The sequence below is a fragment of the Scyliorhinus canicula genome, chromosome 11 (assembly GCF_902713615.1).
Source record: "Scyliorhinus canicula chromosome 11, sScyCan1.1, whole genome shotgun sequence".
NCBI lineage: Eukaryota > Metazoa > Chordata > Chondrichthyes > Carcharhiniformes > Scyliorhinidae > Scyliorhinus > Scyliorhinus canicula.
The window spans coordinates 38369403-38396641 of NC_052156.1; the positions used below are offsets into that span (position 1 = coordinate 38369403).

The 27239-nt window shown below is 45.8% G+C and overlaps 2 protein-coding genes across 7 annotated transcripts in view; one reads left to right on the forward strand and one right to left on the reverse strand.

Moving 5' to 3' along the window:
- Window positions 1–27239, forward strand: part of cacna2d3a (calcium channel, voltage-dependent, alpha 2/delta subunit 3a) — a 1093156-nt gene that overhangs the window by 810273 nt on the left and 255644 nt on the right. For all 5 annotated transcript variants that reach the window (XM_038812776.1, XM_038812778.1, XM_038812775.1 and 2 more), the window contains one exon: window positions 13478–13558. In XM_038812776.1, coding sequence (XP_038668704.1) covers window positions 13478–13558 — 81 coding nt within the window. The remainder of the gene's footprint in view (window positions 1–13477; window positions 13559–27239) is intronic.
- LOC119974011 (leucine-rich repeat and transmembrane domain-containing protein 1) overlaps window positions 22310–27239 on the reverse strand; it is a 47804-nt gene continuing 42874 nt past the window's right edge. For both annotated transcript variants that reach the window (XM_038812780.1, XM_038812781.1), the window contains exon 3: window positions 22310–23578. In XM_038812780.1, coding sequence (XP_038668708.1) covers window positions 23145–23578 — 434 coding nt within the window. In that variant the 3' untranslated portion in view covers window positions 22310–23144. The remainder of the gene's footprint in view (window positions 23579–27239) is intronic.

Here is a 27239-nt window from a genome sequence, read left to right on the forward strand (position 1 = left end):
CAGGTAACAGGCTGGCTCTGAAGTAAGTCGATTAAAGCCTAGATTCACATCGGAAATACGTGTCTGGTGAATTGATGGTTCCATCACTCACTATAAAGGGGTCCTCAGGCTGCCTCCCCCCCCACCCCGTAAAATCCACACCCGTGCAGGATTCCTGCCACATGGAAAATATAAGCTTCTGAACTGTCCTTGAGAATTCTGTGCATAATTGAAGTCCTGAGGCATGCAGGTGAGTGGCTGCTGTGTGGTGTTTTGTTGGTGGGAGCCAGCCTGGCACACTGTAAGTGTCACTTCCAGCTGTCAGTACCACCTGGGCACCTTGGCAGTGCCAGCCTGGCACACTAAGTGCCACTTCCAGCTGTCAGTACCACCTGGGCACCTTGGCAGTGCCAGGCTGGCACCTAGATGGCACTGCCAGTGTGAGGGTGCCCAGCTGGCACCAGCAGTGCCACAGTACAATCCTGCCCAGAGGACACGCACCTGAGTGCCTCCAATCCTCTGTGAGAACCCATTAGTGCCATTCCATCTGGTCCCCATTAGTGGAGACCAGAACTCAAATGCTCTCGCCCAAGATCGCCAAGGCGAGGGGCTTAGATCCCACACTTTGGTTAGATTTCAGAAACGCATATTAGAGTGAGACTAGCTGTCTCACTCTAATATGCAGATCTTCCAGAAAGTGATCCCGCTCACAATGGGCAGGATTCACATTGCAATGTCTCAGGAGATTGGGTTACATCTAGCGAGGTGGGACGAGCCGGGTAAATCCAAGAAGTGGGATCTCCTGGCATCTACCGGCCACGCCACACTGCTTTTTGGGCACAACATGGCTGGTAGATCCCACACTATAGCTGAGCACTCAGAAAACCTCAATGCAATCAGGCAGGGTCAACATGATTTTGTGAAAAGGAAATTGTATTTGGCGAAATTATCAGCTTCTTTGAGGAAGTGACAAGCAGTGTGGCTATGCTGTACTTAGATTCTTGAAAGTTTTTGACAAGGAGCCATATCAAAAGTTATTGGATAGGGGTTAACATATGAGAGAGTAGGCACAAATTGGCAAGATGTATTAAATGGAGTGCCAGAGGCGTCAGTGGTGGGGCCTCAACTATCTACAATCTATGTTAATGATTCGGATGAACGGACCAAATATATATTTGCTAAATTTGCTTATGGCACAAAGGTAGGCAGGAAAGTAAGGTGTGCAAAGAAAAGGGATATAGATAGATTAAATGAGTGGGCAAAAATTTTGTGGATGGAGTATAATGTGGAAAAATGTGAAATTGTCCACTTTGACAGGAAGAATAAAAAAGCAGAATATTGAATAAATGGAGAAAGATTTCAGAAGTCTGAGGTACAGAGAGATCTGGGTGTTCTGGCGCATGAATCACACAAAAATAATATGCAGATAAAACAAGTGATTTGGAGGCAAATGTAATGTCATTTATTGCAAGGGGAATGGAAAATGTTGTAGTCATTCAAGGGATGTGGGCATCACTGGCTGGACCAGCATTTATTGCCCATCCTTAATTGCCCTCGAGAAGGAGCAATCCGTGTGATGTAGGTACATGCATTATGCTGTTAAATAAGGACTCCCAGCCATAGTCAAGGAACAGTGATATATTTCCAAGCCAGGATGGTAAGTGACTTGAAGGGGAACTTCCAAGTAGAGGTTTTCCATGGGTGGGATTTTCTGGCCGTTCACACCGGTTGGAGGTTATGGTGCTTTTCCAGCGGTGAGGGGTGTATTCAACAGGAAATCCCATTGATATTAACAGGGCCAGAAGATCCCGCCGCCAGCCACTGGCAGAACACGCCACGGAGGGGGAGGAAAATCCCATTCAAAATGTCTGCTGTCCTTGTCCTTTTAGAGGGTAGTGTTTATGGGTTTGGAAGGTGCTGTCTAAGGAGCTTTGGTGAGTTCCTGCAGTACATCTTGTGGATGGTACACAATGTGTCAGTGGTGGTGGTGTTGAACATTATGCAATCATCAGCTAACATCCTCACTTCTCAGCTTATGATGGAAGGAAGATCATTGATGAAGCAGCCAAACATGTTTGGACCTAGGATATATAAAATATAAAAGTAAGGATTTTTGCCACAGTTGCAGAGGATATTGGTGAGGACATTGGTGAGACCACATCTAGAAATGATCTAAGTGCGTTCGAAATAGTTCAGAGAAGATTCGCTCGGCTGATTCTGACATTGAGGGTGTTATTTTATGAGGAAAAGTTGGACAGGCTGGGCCTGTATCCATTGGAGTTTAGAGGAATTAGAAGTGATCTTATTGAAACATTTAAGATCGTTAGGGGTGCTTGACAGAGTGGATGCTGAAAGGATATATTCCCTTGTGGGACAGACCAGAACCAGAGGGCATAGTTTAAATATAAGCGGGCTCTCATTTAAAACAGGGATGATGAGAACTTTTTCTATCAGAGGGTCGCAAGTCTGTGGAATTCTGGAGACACATTGAATATTTTCAAGGTAGATATAGACAGACTCTTGACTAAGGGAGTCAAAGGGTATCTGGGGGTTAGGAGGGTAAGTGGTATTGACTCAGTCAGATCAGCCATGATCTTATTGAATGACAGAGCAGATTCGAAGGGCCAAATGGCCCACTACTCCTACTCCTAATTTATACACTCCTCTGTGCATGTAAGATCAAAAAGACAGAGGAGCAGAATTAGGCCACTCGGCCCATCGAGTCTGCTCCGTCATTCAATCATGGCTGATATTTTTCTCAATCCCATTCTCCTGCCTTCTCCCCTTAACCCCTGATGCCCTTATTAATCAAGAACCTTTCTATCTCTGTCTTAAAGACACTCAGTGATTTGTCCTCCACAGCCTTCTGCGGGAAAGAGTTCCACAGATTCACCACCCTCTGGCTGAAGAAATTCCTCCTCATCTCTGTTTTGAAGGATCGTCCCTTTAATCTAAGATGGTGTCCTCTGGTTCTAGTTTTTCTTATAAGTGGATACATCCTCTCCACGTCCACTCTATCCAGGCCTCGCATATGTTCATACGTGTTCCCCTGTTCTTGTATCATCAGCTAATGGGAACATCTTTCCTTTGTCTAGCTGATCGAAACCTGTCTTAATCATGGGTACCCCTCTATCAAATCTCCCCAGTCTCTGCTTTCAACTTCTCCAACATAACCCTGTAACTACATCTCTCAATCTTGGGGCCATTCTGGTAAATTTTCATAGTGCTATCTCAAGGACCGTCACAACCTTTCCAAAGTGTGGTGATGATGCTGTTGTATGTGAGGCATTGTAATCGGTGAACTATGAATACTTAACAGGAACTCTCTTCTCCAAAGACTTTTTCGCTATTACTTAGACAAGAGAATAACTTTCTTTGAAATTAGTTCCTGCATCCGCCAAACGCCCCCCCCTGCGCCCATCTCACATACACTTGCACACCTTTACATGCAGGGTAACCTTTAAATGAGTTACAGGACATAATGTAGTAATTCGCCTGGTGAAGTTAAAATTGTTATGGTATGAAATAAAGTCAGTTATTTTTTCCTTTTGATAAAGAAATTCTGCAATTGTACCATTGAATAATATGCCAACTATCTGAAAGAAGTCTGTTATTCTACAGCTGCACTCCATGTAAAGGGACTAAAATAATAGAAGGTTATGTCTATAAATAAGAATATAATGATTGTCTATAAATATATTTCATAACCGTGTAAATCTAGAGGCCGAGGAGAAGAACAATGACAGCAATGTGACTTTATCTAGTCATCGCACAGGCATCCAGTGTTTCATGGAGATATAAAATGAAGATCAAAGGCTGAGGCTGGCTTCAGGCCAGGGCCGGATTTGCCCTAGTGGATCCTCTGGTGGTACATCAAGGCTGGAAGGATGAAATTTTATTCCAGAAAAAGATCGAAGCATTTATTATGAAATTTTGTTCATACTAGATTGAAAACAGCACATACGCGATTGAGCTGAGTGCCGATGCCCTGAAAGTGATGATCAAATTGAACGTTAGAAAACTTTATTTATTTTCTATCTAAAATCCTAAAATCACCTCACAATAAAAAGTTAAAAATATAAGTTCCTGCTGGCTAATTTGCTGCACCTATACAAAATGACCAACCCAATTTCACACGCCATACAAAATAAACTAATCCCCAGTTAATCTCTGACCTAAACCATGAATAGTACATGTTAACTGCCCTTATGCCAGGATATTTTGGATCATTTAATTGTGATAAAGAGGGGGAAATCAGACAAGATGATGCGATGCAACATACCATAAACAGAGTTAGCAAAACAACCCAATCCATTCCCCTTTCCCTCGTGTTTAAGGCTTGCCTTTTCTGTTACTTCTCATGTTTCAAATAATCCATCTTCTACTCATAACTAAGGCAAAAGGTGGGCGGCCTCAAAAAGACTTATATCCCTCCATTTAACCATCTTTCTCCTGAGCCCATTGCCTGCGAGGCATCCTTGCCCCATTTGTCTCTGGAGTCTTCATCCATCCTTATGAGCCCCTTGATTTTGAGCTTTTCATGCAGGCTTATCAGGGTTGAGCATCCCTTCGCTCAGCCTTCCCTCTTCCTGCCATTGTTCGTCTTCATCATCCGCATGCTTGTACCTCCGCTCGCCATCGTGAGCCCTAAACCAAATGTTTCCCGCCCCCCCGCCCCCCCCCGCCCCCAGAACCACAACCACTCCTCCACCTCATGTCACACTCCACCCCTACACCTACCCTTTGTTGTAGTGGCTGCATGAGTCCCACAGAAAGGTACTGCCTAGATAGACACTGATGTATCGCACAATGGGGTAAGGAGATCCCGATACTCTCCAACCCCTGCCAGTGAGGGGCAGAAGTCCCACTCTCCACCAGTTTAGCCCACCCACAACGTGTTATGGCTGCAGGACAGAAAGATTTGGAGAGAGTTGGCTTCCATCCAAATTTCCCTCTGGGGGTACTGGCAGCTGTGCACCACCTCCCCACCCCACCCTCGACTCCCCGTCAGATGCAGCCCATTACCTCTATCGCTGTTATCCCCTTACATTTTAAATGGGTTTGAGATTCTGGTACTCTCCATAGTTTTGAATTTGTTACTTCTCTCCAAAACCTTTGGAATTCTTCCCTCTACCCTCACAATGTTCACCCAGACCAATGTTCATTTTAAATCCTGTCACCTGCCACCTTATTCCGAGTTCTACATTTTTCAGGAAATAACCATGGCCACTCCAGAGAAAATATTTAGCTGCAAAGAGCTCTGTAATACGATATCAAAACCTGGAACTTTAATCCTCTTCACTGCTTGGTTGAGTATTTCGCTGAAGCATTAAAAGCAAAAGCCAGAAAAATTCTCGGCAGAGCAAAGGCTCAAATATGAAAATATGGAAGTGACAATGTCTGAATATTCATGTGTGGTGTTTTAACAAATCTAAACTCAAAACAGGATGAATAACATAAAGACACATTTGGTTATTTGAGGTTGGTGCTTAGGTACGCAGCTATAAAATGCAAAACATGATTTACTGTTCTTCAGAAACATAGAACATAGGAGCATGAATAGGCCATTCGGCTCCTCGAGCCTATTCCCCCAGATGATCATGGCTGATCCTCTATCCCAACACCATATACCAGCACTCTCCCCAATCCCCTTGTCTGGAAATCTATCTATTTCCTTCTTAAACATATTCAGTGTCTTGGCCTCCACAGCCTTGGGTGGCAGACAATTCCACATCACCCTCCAAGTGAAGAAATCTCTCCTAATTTCAGTCCCAAAAGGCATACACCCTATCCTGAGTCGGTAACCCCTTGTTCTTGAGCCCCCCCCCCCCCCAATCTGCCCAGCAATGTCAGATTTTTACATGTTTCAAAGAGATCACCTCCCGTTTTTCTAAACTCCAGTGAATACAGTCGACCCACTCTCTTCTCCTGCCATCCCAGGAATCAGTCAGCTGAACATTTGCTGCACTTCCTCCATGGCAAGTATATCCTTCCTTAGCTATGGAGACCAAAACTGCACACAATATTCTGGGCGTGGTCTCACCAAGGCTCTGTACGTCTGCTATAAGACATCCTTGCTCCTGTATTAAAGTCCTCTTGCAAAGAACGTCAACACACTATTTGCCTTGCTTTTAAAAAAAAATGTAAGTCCCCAATTTTTTTTACCAAATAAATGGCAGTTTTGTTGTGGCTAATCCCCCTACCCTGCATATCTTTGGGTGGTGGGGTGAGGGCACGCAGACACTGGGAGAATGTGCAAACTCCACACAGACAGTGACCCGGGACCGGGCTCGAAACTAGGTCCTCAGCGCCATGAGGCAGCAGTGCTAACTACTGCGCTACCGTGCCGCCCATGCCATTTGCCTTCCTAACTACTTGCTGAACCTGCATGTTTGCTTTCAGTTGTTTATGAGTTTCAGTATTTATGCAACAGAGAAAATTACAGGATATTCAACAGTTAGTAACAGAAAGGGTTAGGTATGAGATCTAAATCTATGATTCTCTACGATCTAATTCTCTCAGCTATTCCAGTTTGGTTTTTTTTGCAACAATTTTAATTTGTGTTCTTGCCAGAAAGGCAGTTTCTGCAAACTGATCTTCCAAAGAGCTGAAGCCTGTACCCTTCTATGTGCCATGAATGACAAAACATTAATACCAGTCTGTAAACCGCATAATAATAATCTTTATTGTCACAAGTAGGCTTACATTAACACTACAGTGAAGTTACTGTGATAAGCCCCTGGGCTGGATTTCCATTCTCAAAGTGGGTAGCAGAGTGAGAAAATACCCGGCTCAGCTGGACAGGATTTTCATTGGTGCATGTGTGTCCGTGTGCACGTGCATCCATGCGCATGCATTGGGGAGGGTGAGGTGGAGTGGTTGTTGAGTGCAGTTGGGCCAGCTGACACATGAAAAGGTTCAGAGGCAGCCACAGAGGTTGCCGGGTGTGGATGTGAGCTGTTTATGAGGCCTTTTCTGATGCTGTCGGCCTTCATCCCCAGTTTTAATAAAAACCGATAGGTCTTCCAGCCCTCACCCCTCACACCCCCTCACCACACACACACACACCCACACACACACACACATACACATACACTCTCCATGCCCCACCTATACCACCACATGTCCCCCACTCACCTCTTATGGTGCCCCATGGCCCACCATGCAAAGGTATGTCCCCCAAACAAACCATATGTTTCTCACGACCCCATGACAAGACTTGTCCCCAACCAACCCCTATGGTGCCTTATGCTCCTCATGAAAAGCTATGGCACTTCCATTCCCATTCACCCACTCTGCAAAAGGACCCTGTTGTGACAAGAGGATGTGTTTCAAAAAAGCTTTTAAAGAAAGTCTATTATTAATAAATTTCCACTTCCTTATAAACATTCATTTTACTACAGCCCAATAAAAATGTCAATCAGCCAGATCTTTAAAATACAGTCGATAGTGCAAGCACTTAAAACCTCTTTGTCTTGAGTAAATAAATTTTGCACAGTTGACAGCATTGATCAGAGAGCCAAATCTGTCTGTCAGGCAATGTTTTCTCTGGGGCTCAGATGTTTTAATACTCTAATGGATGTCTTAGCTCTCAGCCAAGAAATGACTTGGCTGAGGGTCCAGAAATACATTAACCTGTTGAAAGTCTGTCCTGACTTCATGAAAATTGCGAAGGATTGGGATATGCCAATCCCCACAATGGATCTGGCTAGGTGTGAAGTGCAGAGTGCCGGCTACAGTCCCAAACCAGTTTGCAGCCTGAAAAGGAACTCCTGAAAATCAGAAACATCAGGAGCGGGCTTGAAATCCCGGAAGTGGGAACCATTTTTAGAGGGCTCCCAGTTCATTATGACTTGGAGAAAATCCAGACCATAGAGATTGTGTGAAATGTCCCCACATTTCCTGTTGCACCAACACACTGTATAATCTTGTCATTTTGCCAAAAATAATAGATTTACGCACATATGAAAGAACAGCAAGAGTATGTCACAAGGCCCCTCGAACTTGCTCCATCATTTAATAAGATGATGGCTGAGCCTCGGTGTCAGTTCAACTTTGCTGTTTGTTCCCCATTTCTCTTGATTTCCATAGAGTCCAATAATCTTTTGATCTCAGCCTTGAACATACTCAACCACTGGCAGCCTACAGCTATCTGGCATTAAGAATTTTCAAAGATTCACAAAGATTCTGAATCAATACATTCCTCCACATCTCAGTCCAAAATAGCTGAACCCTTCCGCTTATAGGACAACCCTTATATTGAACAAGTCAATCTACTGAACTTTCATTGCATCCCATTTAAGGCAAGTATAGTTTTCCTTTGGCACAGAGATCAAATTGCAAACAGTACTCCAGGTGAGGTATGACCAGAACCCTGGACAATGCATGAAGACTTTCTTGCCCTTATACTCCAACTCCTTGCAATGAATACTAGAATACTCAACATACTAGTTGTCTTCCTAACTGTACCTGATATCTGAGATAAGGGAGCTGCAATCACTAACATGTAAAGTCCCTAACTTGAAATGACCAGAAACCAGCTCTTGCAAACAGGGCTGTAAATGTTGGTGATTTGAACAGTCACCACTCTACGTGAGGTTATGAGATAAATTAAGCTAACGGCAAAGTCCGAACAGACTGGATGTCTGTAGAAGACCTGCAACTGGCCTTTGATCACAAACAATGAGCAACTTTACACTTTGCCTGTTGGCAACGCAGCTACAACCCAGCCCTCCCCATCGTGTTCAAAGGCCAAAGTGGGAACACGCACCCCGCAAAACACTCTATGACTCCCTCAACAGCCAACATAGGCCCATCATCACCATGTCGGTATTGAAATCCCTCTGATCTCATCAAACTGAATCGCGCGATGGAACTTGGCAAAAGCTGACTGAGCCTGCATTAGGGAAGCCATCAAAAAAGTGGTGACCTGAATCTCCGCGATCCCGGAATGTTGACATTAGTTTGTTGGTCTCTTGATCCCTGCTGCCAAAAGGAGCATACCTGAGGATTCAGGGAAGGATATACTCCCTGCTGGACAAAGGAGACCCAGGACCTGATCTGGAAATACAATCAGTCTGGCAGCCCACAGGTTACAAAGGCCTTGTTCGAGTCTCTAGATTCACCACATGCCAGCAATGGATTGAGTGCATTAAAGGTTTGGACTTCAGACATTTTAGTCACTGTGCCTGGCCCTCTTACATCATCTTGGAGCTTTTATTCATATGGAATAACAGGCATCAAAGGTCTACCCCAATTCCATGGCCTCCAATTAGTGCAGAATACAAAAGAACCTTCTGACAAGAATACAGTGAGAGAGGTCCATCATCAACTATCCTGGAGAATGATCTTGATCCCTCTTCAACCCCCCAGCCCCATTGGGCATAGTTGAGCTGAAGAAAGGGAAGGCAGCTGGCAGAGATGGTATTCCCTGGAATTCCAATAACTGGGCCTGAAGGAACTCCAGTGGTTTGGGAAACTGTACAGCAAAAACATGGAATCAGGATGCATCCCAAAAGCATGGTGAGAGAGGCCGGTCTGTGCCATAATAAAACCTGCCAAGCTGACCAATAATCCAGCAAGCTATAGGCCAATATCACTTCAGTACACAATTTACAAACTCCTAAACATATTATTCTCATCAATGTCGGGATCCCTGCAGAACAAGGGGGCTTCTGGCCTAAACATAGTTGCTGCGATGAAGCTCTTGCCCTCACAAGCACATTGAAGCCGGTTTTCAGAGGAAACTCAGGAGCAGCGTATCCCTTACAGACTTGTCATTGGCTTAATCATAGAATCATATAATCATCGAATTTACAGTGCAGAAGGAGGCCATTCGGCCCATCGAATCTGCACCGGCTCTTGGAAAGAGCATCCAACCCAAGCCCACAACTCCACCCTATCCCCGGAACCCAGTAACCCCACCCAAAACTAAGGGAAATTTAGCATGGCCAATCCACCTAACCTGCACATCTTTGGACTGTGAGAAGAAACCGGAGCACTTGGAGGAAACCCACGCACACATGGGGAGAACGTGCAGACTCCGCACAGACAGTGACCCAAGCCGGGAATCGAACCTGGGACCCTGGAGCTGTGAAGCAATTGTGCTAACCACTATGCTATCGTGCTGCCCTTATAACATTATAACATGGTCTGGATTAAAGGTTTGATGCTGAAACCCAAATGGGGTGCCCCTTGCCCCAAAACACTTTGCCTGCTTTGGGCAATAATGAGCATGTGTCTCTCTTGGCAACAAAATCAACAAACCTTGATCGCTCAACAATGGACTGTCACAACGCTCAGTACTGCACCGACAATTTTCAACACGTGCATGAGCAGCATGCCACCAACAAGGTTGAGAAAATTTGCATATGTGGATGATCTTGTTCTGGGAACGCAAGAAACTGCCCTCAACAACATTGAGCCCACTTTGAACAAAGACCTCAACATTGTGTCTGAGTACTTACAGATATGGAGGTTCAAACCAAACCCCACAAAACAACAGTCACTGAATTTCAGCATGATAATAAGAAAGCTAAATGCACCCTGGATGTGACCTTCTGCGACAGCCTTGTATGACATGACTTACCTCAGAGTGAAGTTGGACCATACTTTGCGACCACATGAAAAAGGTAGCCACCAAGACAAGGTCAAGAGTCAGCTTGATCCAGAAACTGGTAAAGAATTGAGGAGCCTCAGCATCAGTACTATGGATTCAAGTGATGACCCTTATGTACTCCACAGCTGAGTATTGTGCACTGGTATGGACCTCAAGTAGCCACACTCAACTGGATGATGTTCAACTGACCACTGGAATGGGATGCATCATGGAACCCTCAAGTTGACTCCAGGGGACAGCACGGTGGTACAGTGGTTCGCATTGCTGCCTCACGGCGCTGAGGTCCCAGGTTCGATCCCGGCTCTGGGTCACTGTCCGTCTAGAGTTTGCATATTCTCCCCGTGTTTGCATGTGTTTCGCCCCCACAACCCAAAGATGTGCAGGGTAGGTGGATTGGCCATGCTAAATTGCCCCTTAATTGGAAAAAATGAATTGGGTACACTAAATCTTTTTTAAAAAGTTGACTCCAACACTCTGGTCACCCAAACTACCACCCCCCTTCCCCTCCCACTGATCCAACGTGGCACAGCAACCCTCCATGAAATTCAGTGAATTGAGGAAAACAAATGCCACCCCCTCCACCAGGACCTCACCTATGTCCCTCATCTCCGTTTAATGTCACTTAAGCCCTTTTGGACCTGTGCATATAACCTCAGGCAATGCAATTTCAATCTTGAGGAATCTTGGAAAAATGAATGATCCTCAGAAGAAGTCACAAACAAAATCCTGGTGAATGACCCAATACAGTAGGTTCCTGGTTTCAACTCCCACAAAGCTCAAGGACATCTGTACAAACCATGGCAGATGCAGGCATGTGGACACCTGATGCTCAAATGGAGTATTAACAGTCTCCTTTGTGCAACTGTGGTCACACATAACAGACCATGGAACACATAACGACCCAGTGCCCTACTTGTAAATACAGTGTTACACATCGCCACTTCCACTCAAGCATGAAGGGAGTTGAAAATAAACAATCCAGACACCTGGCTGCCTGGAAGCTATTACCCTGTCAATTGCAGCCGACCAGAAGCTATTTCTCTTTGAAAGTGAATAGAAGCCTCACAGATTAAAGGATTGATGTATTTTGATTTTCAATGAAGCAACAGCTGTGGCTTTCTACACTTCTGTCCGAGGCAGTAGGTATAAGGGACAGGTGAGTGAAAAAGCAGTGATTTTTCACTATTTCTGCCTGGACTGCTCTTTAGCTTCCAGGCAGGGGTGACCCAGCAACTCTCGTGGTGGTGGTGTGAGGGAGCAGGATGCCGCTACTTTTTAGCGGGAGTGGGGGGCAAGATTTGGAATGTGTCGGGGGGGGGGGAGGGCCAGACGCTGGACCTCGGAATCAGGCAGCCCCGCTCATAATGGAATTCGGAATGGAATTCTGGAACCTCTCCACCGTACATGGCATGGGAGAGCGAATCACTCCTGGGCACTGCTCCTAGCACCATCACAGACGTGGAGTGATTCTGCTCTGGTGGGAGAACTTAGTACTGGATTCTGCAATTGTCAACGCCAAAATCGCATTCGGCGATTGGTTGGAGAATCCTGTTTTGACGCTGAAATCAGGGGCAGTGCCGTTTTTTAGATGCTCCACCCCCTCAAAAATGGCGTCATCGCTGAGTACGCTGCTCGCCGTGTCGAAGGCCTCAGGACATCACCAGAGGCCCTCTACCGATGCTCCGCCCTCGATGGGCCGACTTCCCAATTGGCGTGGGACACGTGCGCTCACAGTTGTCGGGGATCTCGCGTAATGGCTGCGGGCTGTTTCCAGCGCCGCCACAGTCGGCGGGGGGGGGGGGGGGGGCGGACTGTTCTGCTGGTTGGGGGGGGGCTTCGGCGGGCACTGGGAAGGACTGGTGGAGGGTGATCCAGGGTGGCAAGGGGAGTTATAGGGGGGAACTAGCTGGCAGGCCGGGTCCGCGCGCGTGGCCAGTGCCATGTTGTACGGCGCGACGGCTGCAGGTTGCCGCCGTGCGCATGTGCGGCCAGGGACCCAGCAATTCTCCATCTGTATCTGCAGGGGCTTCATGCGGTGCGGCTGCTAGCCCTCCACCGGGTCGGAGTGTCGGTGCAGGGGCGCCGCTGATTTTATGGAGGTAAGACTAGACACATGCTCCGGACATAGCCTCAAAATCGGAGAATCCAGCCCTTAGTCTCCCAAATGGAGAATCTAATCCCTTGTTATTTGATGTTTAAGCATTTGTTGATAAATTTTGTATTTCTTCTAAATGGTAATGAAGTTAAAATGTTAACCATACTTAATGCTTTGCAAATAAGGTATGACACTGACCATTATTTTGACAATGGAAAGTATAAGGAAGATAACCGTGCATCTCATTGTGAACTGGAATTAACTTCTAAAGTATCCATTATTCCTCAACAGATCAATGATTTGTTCAGCTGGAGTTGAAAGATAATGGGGCTGACACCAAGACAAATTAGTTACTACAAAATACCTGAAACACATTTTGATGCCAGTTGAAAATTAAATTAATACAGCTGCCATTGTAAAATCCTGGAATAAAACCTTACAGTTATCTGTTGGAACACAGGATTGAGGGTTGGAGTGTTATTGCGCAATAATTCTTGCACTTTATTTTTATTATTTATTTTCCCGAGGAGGCGAAGGAAGGATTGGAGGTTTCCTCATGCAGGAGAGATACAAATGATGTAGTAAAGAAGCCCATGATCAAATGATCAGGCATGGACTCTGAATGAAAGAGGCTTGATAAAATTTATGCTCTTCATGTGTTATTGTTGTAGAAGCATCAATGATGGGATGATTTCCACAAAAACAGATGGAATTGGAGAAATAATAATTATTTATCATACATTCAACTTCCTTTGATACTAATAAAGAACAATTCATTTTGATAGGGGCTGCAAATAAAAGTAATGTTGTGACAGCGAGCACAACCGTGCAGCTTTTGGACAACAGAAAATCACCAGTGGTTGCAGGTAAGCGGTGTTTAAATTCTTATTTAAGCAGCATAATATAATATTTGCTTACTTGTGTGATCTGAAATAATTATAATTCTCCTGATATAAGGGTTGATTCATGATTGGTGGTGGTGTTATGTAAAGGAAAAACATGCTCGAAGAGGCTCCTGCCGGAGTACTGCTCTTTTTCCCCATTTCTCGTAGTTTCAGGGGGTATTTTCTTTTGAAAACTCACATAATTAATGGGATAAGGATCCTATATGATTGAAGTGCCCAGAAATGTCAGGAAAGATGATGGACAGAAGATTCTTGTCGACGGAATCTGAGGTCTCTCAGCATTTGTCGGCAGATAAAATGGCGGAGGCAGCCTCTGGGGCTCCGGCCAGCAAACTAATGGCTGAGGTGCTTCAGAGTGCCTTGGCGAAGCAACTTGATAAACACTGGTGGGTAGTATCGGATGACCTCCGGGAATCAATTGTGGAGCCTTTGGCCCCTGTCCGAGCTCCTCTGGAGAAGACCAATGAAACGGTGAAAGCCCATAGATAAAAGAATAGAAGTGGCCCTTTCTAGGCACAGTGATCAGATTGCCTCACAGGAAGCAGAGGTGTCTTTGGCCGAAGCGACTAAATCATTGAAGGCCGAGTTAAATGATCAGAATCGGTCCAGGAGGTAAAACATTCCAAATGTGGAAGGCCCAACGTAGTACTTTGCAGAGATGTTTGGTAAGATGGTGGTGAGGGTGGATTTACGTCCTTTCCTGAGTTCGACTGAACCCATCATACACTCCGGCAGAGGCCTTGGCCTGAAATCCACCACGTGTGGTAAACGTGAAGTTCCGTAGCTTCAAAGAGAAAGAGCGGGTTCTGAGATGGACAAAGGAGCATCGAGACTTCAAATGGGAAGGCCATGCCACCAGCTTTTACCAAGACATGGGAGCAGAGCTGGTGAAGAAGAGGGCTGCATTCAACAAAGCCACGGCCGACTTGTACAAAAGGGGAGTCCAGTTTGGTGTGGTGAACCTGGCTCAACTTAGAGTGACGTTCGATGGAAAGGACTACTTATTTGATCCGCCCAGAGAGGAAGACTCCTTTGTGAAGAAAGATGGGTTGGGCATGTGTGGTGTAATTTCTTTTTATTGTGTTGGGGACAGGCATGTTGAATTGTTGCCTTGTTGGGGTTCCTTGGTTATTTCTGCCTTTCCTGTTCTTGCTGGGGTTGAATTTTCACAGTTTTGGGTTCAGTTTAAAGTGGGTTCTGTTCTGTTTGTTATGAAAATGTATAGCTCCCTGTGGGAGCGCAATGGTTTATGGGGTTTTAGTATTTCCCTCATGTTAACCTAAGAGTTAGCCAACGAGAGAAGTTTTGAAGAGTTGGCTGCAGCTCATTATAGTAATTGTTTAGAGCTGAGAGTTCTTGTTTTGTTTAAGTTTAGGTTTGTTAGAGTTGATTTTAGTTGTTTGTGTTTGCCTATCCTCTATTTGTGTGTATTTGGGCGCAGTAGTATTCGGGGCGAGGGCAAAGGAGGGGGGCTGTGGGGGTAGTTTGCTGACGGTGCCTTCAGATCTTTATTTGTTAAGTCTTGTGACTTGATTTGGCAGCCATCTTGGGTGCGCCCGATTACTGTACCTTTGTCGTCTCTTTTAGGTAATCTCTCGTGGTGGAAATGGCTGATGCCAGAGGAGAGGGGGGGGTGGAAGACCCCCAATTCTTTTGGTCACCTGGAGCATCAGGGGGTTGAATGGCCCAGTGGAAAGGTTGAGAGTATTTGCTCACCTTAAGAGTTTAAATTCTGATGTGGTGTCTTTGCAAGAGACCCAATTACAGGTCAAGGACCAGACAGACTGCGAAAGGGGTGGGCAGGACAAGCCTTTCATTCGGGTTTCAGTGGTAGGGCCAGGAGTGCAGCAATATTAATCAATAAAATGGTTCAGTTTTCTGCCTCGAAGCTCTTGGCCGACCTCAATGGCAGACATTTTATTGGCCGTGGCTCTCTGATGGGCACTCTGGTGATTCTGCTTAATATATATGTCCCAAACTGGAATGATATGAATTTTATTAATCTGCCGCCCTTCCTCCCCGATTTAGATTTGTATCAGCACATTTTGGGTGGGGACCTAAACTGTGTCCTGAACCCTAATCTGGATCAGTGCTGATGTGTGCCTGGAGCCATGCCTCCCAGAGATAATCTAGTACAATCAGCCACACTTCTTTAAGGGTCGAAAACTGTGGGCCACTATACTTCGCCTGCCCTTTACGTGGATGACCTACTTCTTTATATTATAGACCCGGTACCCTCCATGGACAAGAAAATGAAGCTGCTTAATCATTTTTGGCTTCTTTTCTGGTTACAAGTTGAACTTCTAACAGAGTGAATGTTTGTCGGGGAGGAGAGCCCATTTGGGGATGCTACCTTTTCACCGAGCCAAGACTAGCTTTCGTTATCCAGGGTCTGATGGCCCACTATTGGGCCTCAGTTCATAAATTAAATTACACTAGCCTGGGTGAGAGTGTTAAGTCAAACATACAAAAGTGGGATAACCTGTTGCTGTCCTTGGCAGGCAAGGTTTAGACTATTAAATTGAATGTACTCCCAAGATTTTTATTTATTTTTCAATGTCTTCCTATTTGTCTCCTGAAGTCACCAAATTAATACCCTCCTTTATTGGGTGGGTAAGACTCCGAGGAGCCATGGGCTTTGCCCCAAAGAGATAGGCAATCAGAGGGCATGGCTCTATCCAATTTATTGTTTTATTATTGGACAGCCAATATTCAGAATACAGCATTGAAGAGGTAGACAATGTTGGCCAAGTTGCATGAGTATGTACCGTGTGCCTGGTGGGTGGTATTCTTACGTGTGATGGTAGTGTCCACATTGATGACCCGGCATGTCTTGTAGAGGTTGCCATGGAAGTGGTGTATGGTGTTGTGGTCGCTGTTCTCCTGAAGGCTTAATCCAGTGAAGCATCATATTATAGTTCAGGACAATTGGGCTGGATTCTCTATTTCAGAGACTAAGTGCTGATGCCGGGACTGAATCGCGGGTGTTCTACTACCCCGATAGAGGCGCCAGACCTGGAGCAATTCAGGACATGCTAATGAGCCAGCACCGGCGCCATTGGGAGCTACTGCAATTCCAACTAACACTGGTGTAGGATTAGCTGAGTTTGGGATTGGCACTGGGGAGCCTGACAAGCTGGAGCTGCCTCGAAGCACTCCACTCCCCACACAGTCTCATTCCAGCCAAGAAGATGCCACCATGGAGAGCGTCCCTGAGGCTCACCGAAGCAAAACTGGAAACACTGCTGGATGCCGTTGAGGAGAGGCAGGACACCCTGTTCCCCGGGTGAGAAGGCGGCTGCCACCTGCAGATGTCAACTGGGCCTGGGCGCAGGTGGCATAGACCCTGAGCGTCACGGGCCACACCGCCAGGTCCAAGCAGCAGTGCAGGAAGAAGCTCCGCGACCTTCTCAGGATGAGTCATCACCACTACCGTGCCCCTGGCACCAACCGCCGTCTCATATCCCCCATGCCCATCAACCTCCCACCCCTCTATGCAGCCCCACAAGGCAGACCTGCAAGCCGCACAGGGTGAGGATGGGTAACTCCCCATGCCAGCCAGAGTGAATCACCACCACTGTGTCCCTGGCACCAACCCCCGCCCCACAGACCCATAGCCCCCCCCCCCCCCCCCCCCCCCCCCGAGAGAGTGATTGAACTCCACACGCCAGCAGGCTGCTCTCAAACCACCCTGCACCACATGCCGACACCATACCGCCTGCACACACAGGCCACTGGCCGCAGATCCTACTCTGCTGCCCCCATCCGAGTGTCTCAAACTCTGCATTTTCTGTCGCCCCGGGAGAAGGCGGCCCACAACCGCAGGGAGAGAGAGAAGAACGGAGGGGCCCGCCAGACATTTGTGCAAAGTTAGCGACCATGGGTCAAGATGTCCCAGGCCTGGTACAGGTGGTGGTCGAGGCACAGGACTGGGCAGCCATATACCAGAGCGACATGGACATTCCACTGGTGCTCCAGAGCTTGGCCCACTCACAACTCACAACGGTCGGTTTGTGAAGGGAATCCCTTTATGCAGTGGTGCTCGTGGGGGACATGAATCCAGCCGATCACCCCCTGGATCTGGGACATCTTGGCGATGGCCGCAAATCCAACTGCCCAGGCTACCTGGTGGGCCCGGTCCATATCCAGTGATATATTGTGGCGCCCGGGCACACAGGGCCTCCGTAATGGTACGGATGCACCTGTGCACAGAGATCATGGAGATCCCAGACAGGTCCCCAGTCAGTGCCGGGAAAAGGTTCAGGGCGTCCGTCACTTGACGGTCACCAGGAGTGAGTGTCCTCCTCCCTACCACCATGGCTCCAGATGCACCATGATCCAGCACAGATGTCTCAGGGTCTCCCTACCAGCCCCAGTCATTGGCGACACGCTTGGTCTGACAGGTCCTCGTATGACAGGCACGCAAGGTTTGATGTGACGTATCCATCCAACTGCCTCCTCAGCCGGTTGGATGGTCGGATCGCCATCATCACTGGCTGGTCCCTACTCCTTTGGGGCAGGCTCCTGTTCTGCAGTGTCCTCCCTGAGCAGTTCCAGTTCATACAGCCCAGTACATCCGTTCGCACTGTGGCTGCTGCTTAGATGCCAACCACTGGGTTCGATATCAATATCTATTCTCTGCAGGGGGTAAAGGACAGACATGTTAGCATGGTGAGTCCAGGTCCAATGGGCTAAACAGTGACCCTGGCATGAACTGCAGCCCCTGAGTTGTGTTGGGTGCACTGCAGCCCATGCCCCTACATGTCCCCCCATGACCCCCCTCCCCCCGCCCCCCTTCGCCCCATTCCCACCCGTTCCCCCTGATACTTTGCTGTCAGCACCACACCCCTGGCCTCACCAGTGACTGAGGGGCCTCTGACCCTGCCACCCAACACTGCCGTCAGGGGTACCGGTGGCTGGTTTTACCTATGCCAGCATAACACTTTGCAGCCCCTGAACTGCACCCTCCTTTGGGGTCTACTCTGGGTGGGCTGTGTGATACCCTGCCAGCAGCATGGCGCTAGGTTGTGGGAGGGTGGGGTAGTGTAGCAGGGCGCACGGGTGGGCACCTGTTGCGACTGTAGCTGCAGTATGCTTTGGGTCTTTTGTGTGGTGTACCGGTAGTGCCTAAGTGTCTGGGAGCAGGATGGATGTGGGCAGGGGTGCAATGGGCAGACAGGGCTTGGTGACAGCCGGTGGTCATGTGTGGTGGGCTAGCTGAGGGTGTCACTGGTGGGATGCCTGCCCTGCGAGGGGTGCTCTGCAGTCGAGGTGTGCTCTGCGGCTGCCCTGCTGCCCCTGCCATGGGGCAACGTCTCGGATGGGTGCACTGGGGTGTGCCAACACCTGGTGGGCCACAAGTTGTGTTGGGTCAGGCCTATCCCATTGATGGGTCAGCTGGGGTCTCTGGGCTCCTAGTGTGGGTGGCCTGGGAGTGGGGGGCATCCATATGGCCGGTGGCGCTCTGCACATCTCAGGGCCACAGTGGGCAGTCAGTGGGGTGTGCAGCCAGATGGCTGCTTTACAGGCCACGGCAATGGTGGTCCATGCCTGGCCAATTCAGTTCCGGCAGGACATCCCAATCCCACAGCCCATCTCCTGGTTGCCTCCTGCCACCCACTCGGCCCTGGCAGATGCCTCCCCTGGCCAGCAGCACAATTGGCAGCCCACCATTGCACCTTTGGTAACTTGGCTTACTTCCGCTCCCTCATCGGCATCGGCGCCTTTTTCCCAATTTTAAATATGTCAGCGTCACTTCCGCCTAGCAGAGGTAGAGCGCCCTGGGAGGCCAGAGAAAACCGGTCGGGCCTGTTAAATGATAGGCTAATGGCCATACAATTTGCTGGCCCACCCTGGCGGGTGCTGTGGGAAGCATTCACACTGCTTTCGAGGCACTGGAGCCTGGCATTCTGTTGGGCGTCTGGCGCAACCTTGATTTTCGGCTGACGTGCGATTCTCCGCCTGATCGCGATTTCAGCGTCGCTGTGTGAAGAATCCTGCCCATTATATTTCACTCAGTGCAAGCCCTTTGAGTTCTTTGAATGGCAAGGAATATTAACACGATTTCTGATGGCTAAGAACTGATTCCCTGCCATAATAATAGCATCCAGAATTCAGTGCCATTCGTTGGAATATTAGTTGAAAACCAAATTGGACAACATTCCCGACTTACCACATTCGTTGAAGAACCCTGAATGAAAGTGTAAAAATGTGGTTGGGACAATTTCATCTCGTTTGCACAATATAAATTAAATTTGAACAAACCAACATTTTCCAAGTAAAAGCAAAATACATTGAATGCTCGAAATCAAGAAAGAGAAAAGAAAGTGCTGGAAGAACTCAGAGGGTCTGAGAGAAGCAGAGTTAAAATTTCAAGTCCATGTGACTTTTCTTCAGGACATTTTCCAGGTATCTTTCCCTTTGTCCTCCACCGCCATCAGCTCCTCCACCACCTCCAGTATCATTCATTTACACAAAAAGTCATCAGCATTTCACAATAAACTCAATGACAATGAAACTCTAACATGCATGGTGATCCATATTCTGGTCAGTTCATTCCTAATCTTCGAAAAACACAGGTAGTGAATTCTACTTTGTCTTGAAGCTGAACAATTTCAAAAACAATTTTATAAGGTGCTTCATGTATTTACATCATTATGTTTGTGAGACAGGTTGGTGGCTGAACGCCAATATTATATTTGAACTTTTTAATCGATGATCGTCCAAAACACTTTCACACAAGGGCAGCACGGTAGCATTGTGGATAGCACAATTGCTTCACAGCTCCAGGGTCCCAGGTTTGATTCTGGCTTGGGTCACTGTCTGTGTGGAGTCTGCACATCCTCCCTGTGTGTGCGTGGGTTTCCTCCGGGTGCTCCGGTTTCCTCCAACAGTCCAAAGATGTGCAGGTTAGGTGGATTGGCCATGATAAATTGCCCTTAGTGTCCAAAACACACACTTAGTGTTGGGTGGGGTTACTGGGTTATGGGGATAGGGTGGAGGTGTTGACCTCGGTTAGGGTGCTCTTTCCAAGAGCCGGTGCAGACTCGATGGGCTGAATGGCCTCCTTCTGCACTGTAAATTCTATGATAAACACAAAAACTGTAGTTTAATGGTACAGAATAGTGCAAGTATCTTTCATCCAGGGTAGCTGGTTATGACAGTGGTAAACACTGGTACTGCTGTATGCTTCTCAATGCATGAAAGTGAGCACTGATAATGCAACAGAAATAGTTTAAACAAGAGCCTGAATAAAGTGACAAAACAGTGTTAAAATTTAATTAGGATCTGCAGTCTAATGAAGCGATTGGCATGTGTCGGTTGCAGATATCTATGTAAATATGTCACAATTGATACCCACTCACAAGGTAGAACTATGCTCGGCCTTCCCCGGCTGAGAATACTGGTACCGTGTCCCAAAATGTGGTGTGTATAATCTGCACTTTAACCATTCAGTATCTATTTACATTGGTATGATCATCTCTGTAGCTAAGTAGATGTAATGGGTATGCAAATTATATTCTTCACCTAGTGTATTGGGGCCTCTACATTTTATACACGAAACAAGTACTGACAGACAGAATAACAAGCCCCTCAAAAAGCAGATTGGGCTGTTAGGCCGTAACTTCCGAATTCTCCACCATAGATTTGGAGGTTACCCCAAAGATGCGGTAGGGAATTCCTCTCGGAGTTTTACAGTAAGTGCTAACTTCCTCTGGGTAATTGCACTGTGCTGGGAACCATCCAAAAATGCGATTTTAATCGTAAACTTCGATGGTTCTGCCAGGGTTACACCAATAGTTACTCCGGAAAAGTTAGAAAAATGAAAATCTCTTCAAATTATGGGTAATGATTGTAAACACCCAGACTGAGCCCCCCCCCCCCCCCCCCCCCCATGGGACTCAATCTGCACACCCTAACGCCCCGGGGTCTCACCACCCCACCACCACCACCACCACTGACTACCCCACCACCCCAACCCTCAAAGGATTCCCCCCGTCCCTGCCTCTCCCCCCCCCCCCCCCCCCCCCACCCGAACCACCCATTCCCAGCTCGCAGACCTGACCCTTAAAATGGTTGGGTCTCTTGCAGCAGAACAATATGACCAGTGACCTTCTTGCCCTAAATGTCTATGATACTGTGTACATATTCATATACATATTGTCATAACCGGTGTCGTACATATACATATGGATTCTTAAAACTGTTGTGTCCTGAAGATGATCAAGTTAAAGTAATTTTTTCACAGTATTTTGCTGGTAGGTTCTTCTTTTGGAAGGTTTTCATTCAGATCTTTTCTTTAAAAAATGAATGTGCAGCAAACATAGTCTAAACGTAATTTATTTAAGCACAGTGGTGTAGTTTGCTAACAAAGAGAGTATATTCACTGACATCTCTGGCTCACGATAATAGCTGACTTGGTACTTCATGAACATGTTTCACAGCCTTTATTTTTTCTGAATGATTTACTCCAGCTTAGAAACCATGGCGGACACATCGCAAAACCTGCCGGGAATTATTTTTATTGTAAAAAAAAATTTTTTAATGAAGAGAATTAAAAAATAAAATTTACAACACATACCTTCAGGACTTTGAAAAGCGTTTAAATTCTATATTTTCTTGAGGCATTGTTAATGGATTGATGTAAGTGAAGAAATAAAACAGATAGCTTTGTCAACTCTTTAATTTGAAAATTCAAATGTTTTTGTGATTGATTACAGATGGTATTTTTCACAAAGCATATATTGTAAATAACTAATTTTACATTTGTATCTACCTTTTTGTAAGAATTAAAAATGATACTGCATTCTATTCGGAATCTTGAACTTCATTAGATTTTATCTATTGGAAAACAATGGAGAGGTATAGTTCTTGGTCGTATTAATTTGTAAATATTTTTCCAAAGTTTTTCCTGAAGTAGTTTTGGGTTTTCAGTGACTTTAAAATTGTACTGCGGTATAATAGCTTATGAGCACTTAACACATTTGTACGATTTATTATTTATTTCATTTTAAGCATTCTATGGCTACATTAACCAACGGTAAACTACTGTTCCACTGTATTACTTCAAGGCCATCGACTTTGTGGCTTATCTGGGCGGAATAATTTAATCCCAACAAAGTAATACAAAATAAATTGCTGAGATGTATCTTTAGTACTAATGTGTTCCCAGTCACAATCCTGTATATTGAACTAATATTGAATCTAGAATGAACCATAGCTTACAATTAATGTTCAAATGAAAAAGACATTTTTACACTATAACGTGGAATGCATGACATTCCTTGTAATATATTTAATAATTATGTATGTTTCTCTTTGCTCGATTCTTCACCTTTTTAATAATTGACACTGTTTAAAGTTAATCTAGACTAATATACACAATAAATGATTTACATGCAAAATTCGGAGTGCTCTAACAAATTAAAACAGTCAGGGATGATATGTACCTGCTTACTTATGAAAGAGCTATTGATCATAGATTGCCACCATTATCAACATGTTTTTTTCTCGCATAATTCTTGGAAAGCAATCAGGAAATTGAAATTCACGCCTGTGAACCATCTAGTGGCTCCTTCTCTTCAGCACTTCCCTGCTCAACCTCTGGACCAAGATGTTCCAGTTTCTTTAGTTCCCGGTGATATTTCGCCATAAGAGCTGCGTAAGAACAGCCGTAAATTGCAGCTGCCAACATCATCAGACAGACAATGCCACAGACAACACCGGTTATCACAATTGTGGCAATGGCATGACGTAAACTGCCCGCTCGTTGCTTGGATTTTGTCTTGCATTCTGAATGATGGTCGTGTTCATTTTTGCCGTGATGGTTCTGTGTGGTGGAACTTCCATGTTCAGAGTGAGCATTAGATGGCTTGTGTTTAACAGAGGGACAGGGCTGGAATTTCTCATGAGGAATTTTCATAAGATCTTTACTCCTCAAATCTTCAGGTTCCATACAGAGAATCTCATCAATCTGACCTCCTATAGAAAACAGAATTAGTTATGGCATGAAATTTGTTAATGATTTTAGTAAAGAAAAATAGAATGCAAATATATCTTACTGTGCACAATACAGTTATTACATCTGGAAGGCTGGCTGTAGGTACTTAAAAGGAAATTAGGACAAACTAGGGAACTCCATGTTCCATTTTTTCTTGTTCCTCACATTTTTGGAACTTCTTATGAGTATTTTTATAATAAGTGGACACCAGCCAATAAGATTACAAATGAAAGAACATTTGTTGAATTTTCAGAATTTCAACACACAGATGTTTTGTTACAATACATTTTTCCTCCTTTCTTTTCCTCTCTCTTTCAGCCTTCCCCAAGTTACATGGGGTGGCTGCAATGCTGGTTGATTGTCTTCATGTTTACCATCATTGTTTAAAATTTGGTGGGTGTTTTTACAGCCAGATGCCTTTCTTGCCACCAAACCTCCCCATTTATTCAGACTGGGGGCGCTAGTACACCTGCATTCATGCTGTGTTCATTTGTAGCGTGCAGTTTCGACAGTGAGACTTAAACCCAGAGCCTTCCAGCTCGGACACAGGGGAGTTACCCACTGAGCCACTCCAGCTCCCTATTGTGGAATACATTTTTATTGTTATAACTCCGACGAAACCTACGGGGACAACTCGATTAATGTCCCCATGAGGCTCGTGGAGTACGAGCTCCCCTGCTGAGGTTGGAGGCCCATCAGCAGGCTCATTAATTCATTGCCGTAAAAGCCGACCCAGGTAGCAGCCGAGCTGCAGACTCGTCCAGTCTGGGACTTGGACTGTTGCATAGAAATACTTTCCTTGTGGAAATAAACCATTGTTTGACTCTCCTTTCCGGCCTCCTCCTAGACAACTAAAAAGGCGACAAAGATAAAACGACTACAGTCAGCACTGCTAGCCGTTTTGAGAACAGGCACCTCTCTTCACAAAAGAATAGGGTTTGCATAATTTTGAAAATGCTGCTCTTGGTCAGACTCGATGCATTCAAAGCGGGCGCAGAGGACTGGACTGGAAAGTGTGCGCGCTTTTTGTTAAGGTGAAAGGGATGATCGCCAGACGTTAATTCTTCTGACTGCCTATGGGGCCCCCACCTTCAGCATCAAAAAGAGGAGGCAATGGCATAGTGGGATTGTCACTAGACTAGTAATCCAGAGACCCAGGTTAATGCTTTAGGGACCTGGGTTCGAATCCCACCAGGGCAGATGGTGGAACTTGAGTGCAATAAAAAAAATCAGGAATTAAAAGTCTAATGGAGCCCATGAAACCATTGTCAATTGTCATAAAAATCCATCTGGTTCACCACTGTCCTTTAGGGGAAGGAAATATGTCATCCTTACCTGGTCTGGCCTACATGTGACTCCAGACCCACAGCAATGTGGTTGACTCTTGGGCAATGAATGCTGGCCCAGCCAGCGACGCCCACATATCATAAACGAATAAAGAAAAAATAAAGAGCCTAACCTACCCCATGGCCCCAGACTCCAAGACGTTCGAAAAGCTTGGGGCGCTTGTGACAAACTACTACGATCCCAAGCTATTGGGTCATCGTACAGAGGTACTGATTTAATAAGGCCAAGAGAACCCTAGGGGTGTTCCCTACCGGGTTTTTTGGCATGGTTGCACAAACTGGCAATCCCTAATGTTGCAAAACCACCTTATATGCAGAGTAAATAATGTGGCAACCCAGCGAAAATTGCTGGCCGAGCTAGATCTCAAATAGGTCACTGAGATCTTCCTTTCACGGGAAAGCATAAACAAGGGAGTCCAAAAACTCCAGCAGATGTGAGGGATGGAGGTAAACAGTGTAGGATGCCCCCATTGAAATGAACAGCACCTCCTAGGAACGGGACCTCTGGAACCCCATCCTGGCCCGAATAACAGTTACAGTATTAGCGAGGCAGACATTTGAGAAAATCCAGGCCTAGGACTCATGCGAAGAAGGCAACTAAAAACGGAAAATGCTGGAAATATTCAGCAGGTCAGGCAGCATCTGTGGAGAGAGAAGCAGACCTTCGCCCACAAAGAAGTTTAGCTGGCCAACAGGAAGCAGAGAGGAGGCAGATTTGGGTCTTTTTCAGGATGGCAAAATTTAACGAGTGGTGTGCCACAGGGATCAGTGCTGGGACCTCAACAGCTTACAATTTATATTTAAATAGATGAGAAAGCAAGTTGCAAAGAGGACTTAAGGAAGCTACAAAAAGATATAGATAGGTTAAATGAGTGGACAAAGATCTGGCACATGGAGTATAATGTGGGAAAATGTGAAATTGTCCATTATGGCAGGAAGAATAAAAAAGAAGCATATTATCGAAACACTGAGAGATTGCAGAGCTCGGAGGTGCAGAGGGATCTGGGTGGCCTAGTGTATGAATCGCACAAGGTTAGTATGCAGGTACAGAAAATAATTAGGGAAGCTAATAGAATGCTGTCATTTATCGCAAGGGGAATTGAATCCAAAAATAGGGAGGTTGTACTTCAGGTGTACAGGGCACTAGTGAGATCACATTTGGAGTACGATGTACAGTTTTCATCGCGTTATTTAAATAATGATGCAAATGCAATAAAAGAAGTTCAGAGAAGGTTTACCAGACTAATACCTGGAATGGGTGGGCTGTCTTATGAGGGAAGGTTAGACAGGTTAGGCTTGCATCCGCTGGAGTTTAGAAGAGTCAGAGGTGACTTGATTGAAACAGATTAGACCCTGAGGGGTCTTGACAGGGTGGATGTGAGAGGATGTTTCCACTTATGGGAGAATTAGGGGACAAAAGCGTTTCCCATTTAAAATGGAGATGAGGCGAGCATTTTTCACTCAGATGGTCATGAGTCTTTGGAATTCTCTTCCTCAAGAAGCAGTGGAAGCAGAGCCTGTGAATATTTTTAAGGTAAAGCTGAATAGATTCTTGGTAAGCAAGGTGGTGACAGGTTATCCGGGGTAGGTGGGATGCAGATTTGAGGTTCCAAAGAGATCAACCATGATCTTATTAAATAGCAGAGCAGGCTTGAGACACTGAATAGCCTTTTCCTGCTCCTTGTATATATGTTCATGTGAGTTAATGTTTCAGGTTAGTAGCCTTTCATCAGAACCCTCATGAAAGGTCATTAACTTGTAAAGTTCACTCTGTTTACTCAATCTCACTTACTTATGTCTGTGGTTGATGCCAATTTGATAGGTCTAGTCGGTTACTCAGTTGTATTTTCAGCAACTAGGAATGGACAATGAATATAAATTTGCCAGTGTCACTTGCATCCTGATAACAAATAGTAAAGATGTTTAGTGAATAGTGTCATGAAGACATGCTAATGTCAAATAATGATTTAAATCCATTGGCTGGAAACATGATTTCAGGTATATGGAGCTAGGCCACTGATGAGCCATGATCTCATTGCATGGCAGAGCAGAAAGGAAGGTATGAATGGTCTCAGTTATCAGCAAAGTGCTGGAAGGTGTAATTGATAGTGCTATTGAGTAGCAGTTACTCAGTAGTAACTCAGCTGACTGATGCTCACTTTAGGTTCCCCCAGGGCACTCAGCTCCTGATCTGAATATAGCCTTCATCTAAATCTGGATCAAAGAACTGAACTCGAGTGGCGAGGAGAGGGTGAGTGCTCTTGACACCAAGGCAGCATCTGATCGAATCTGGCAT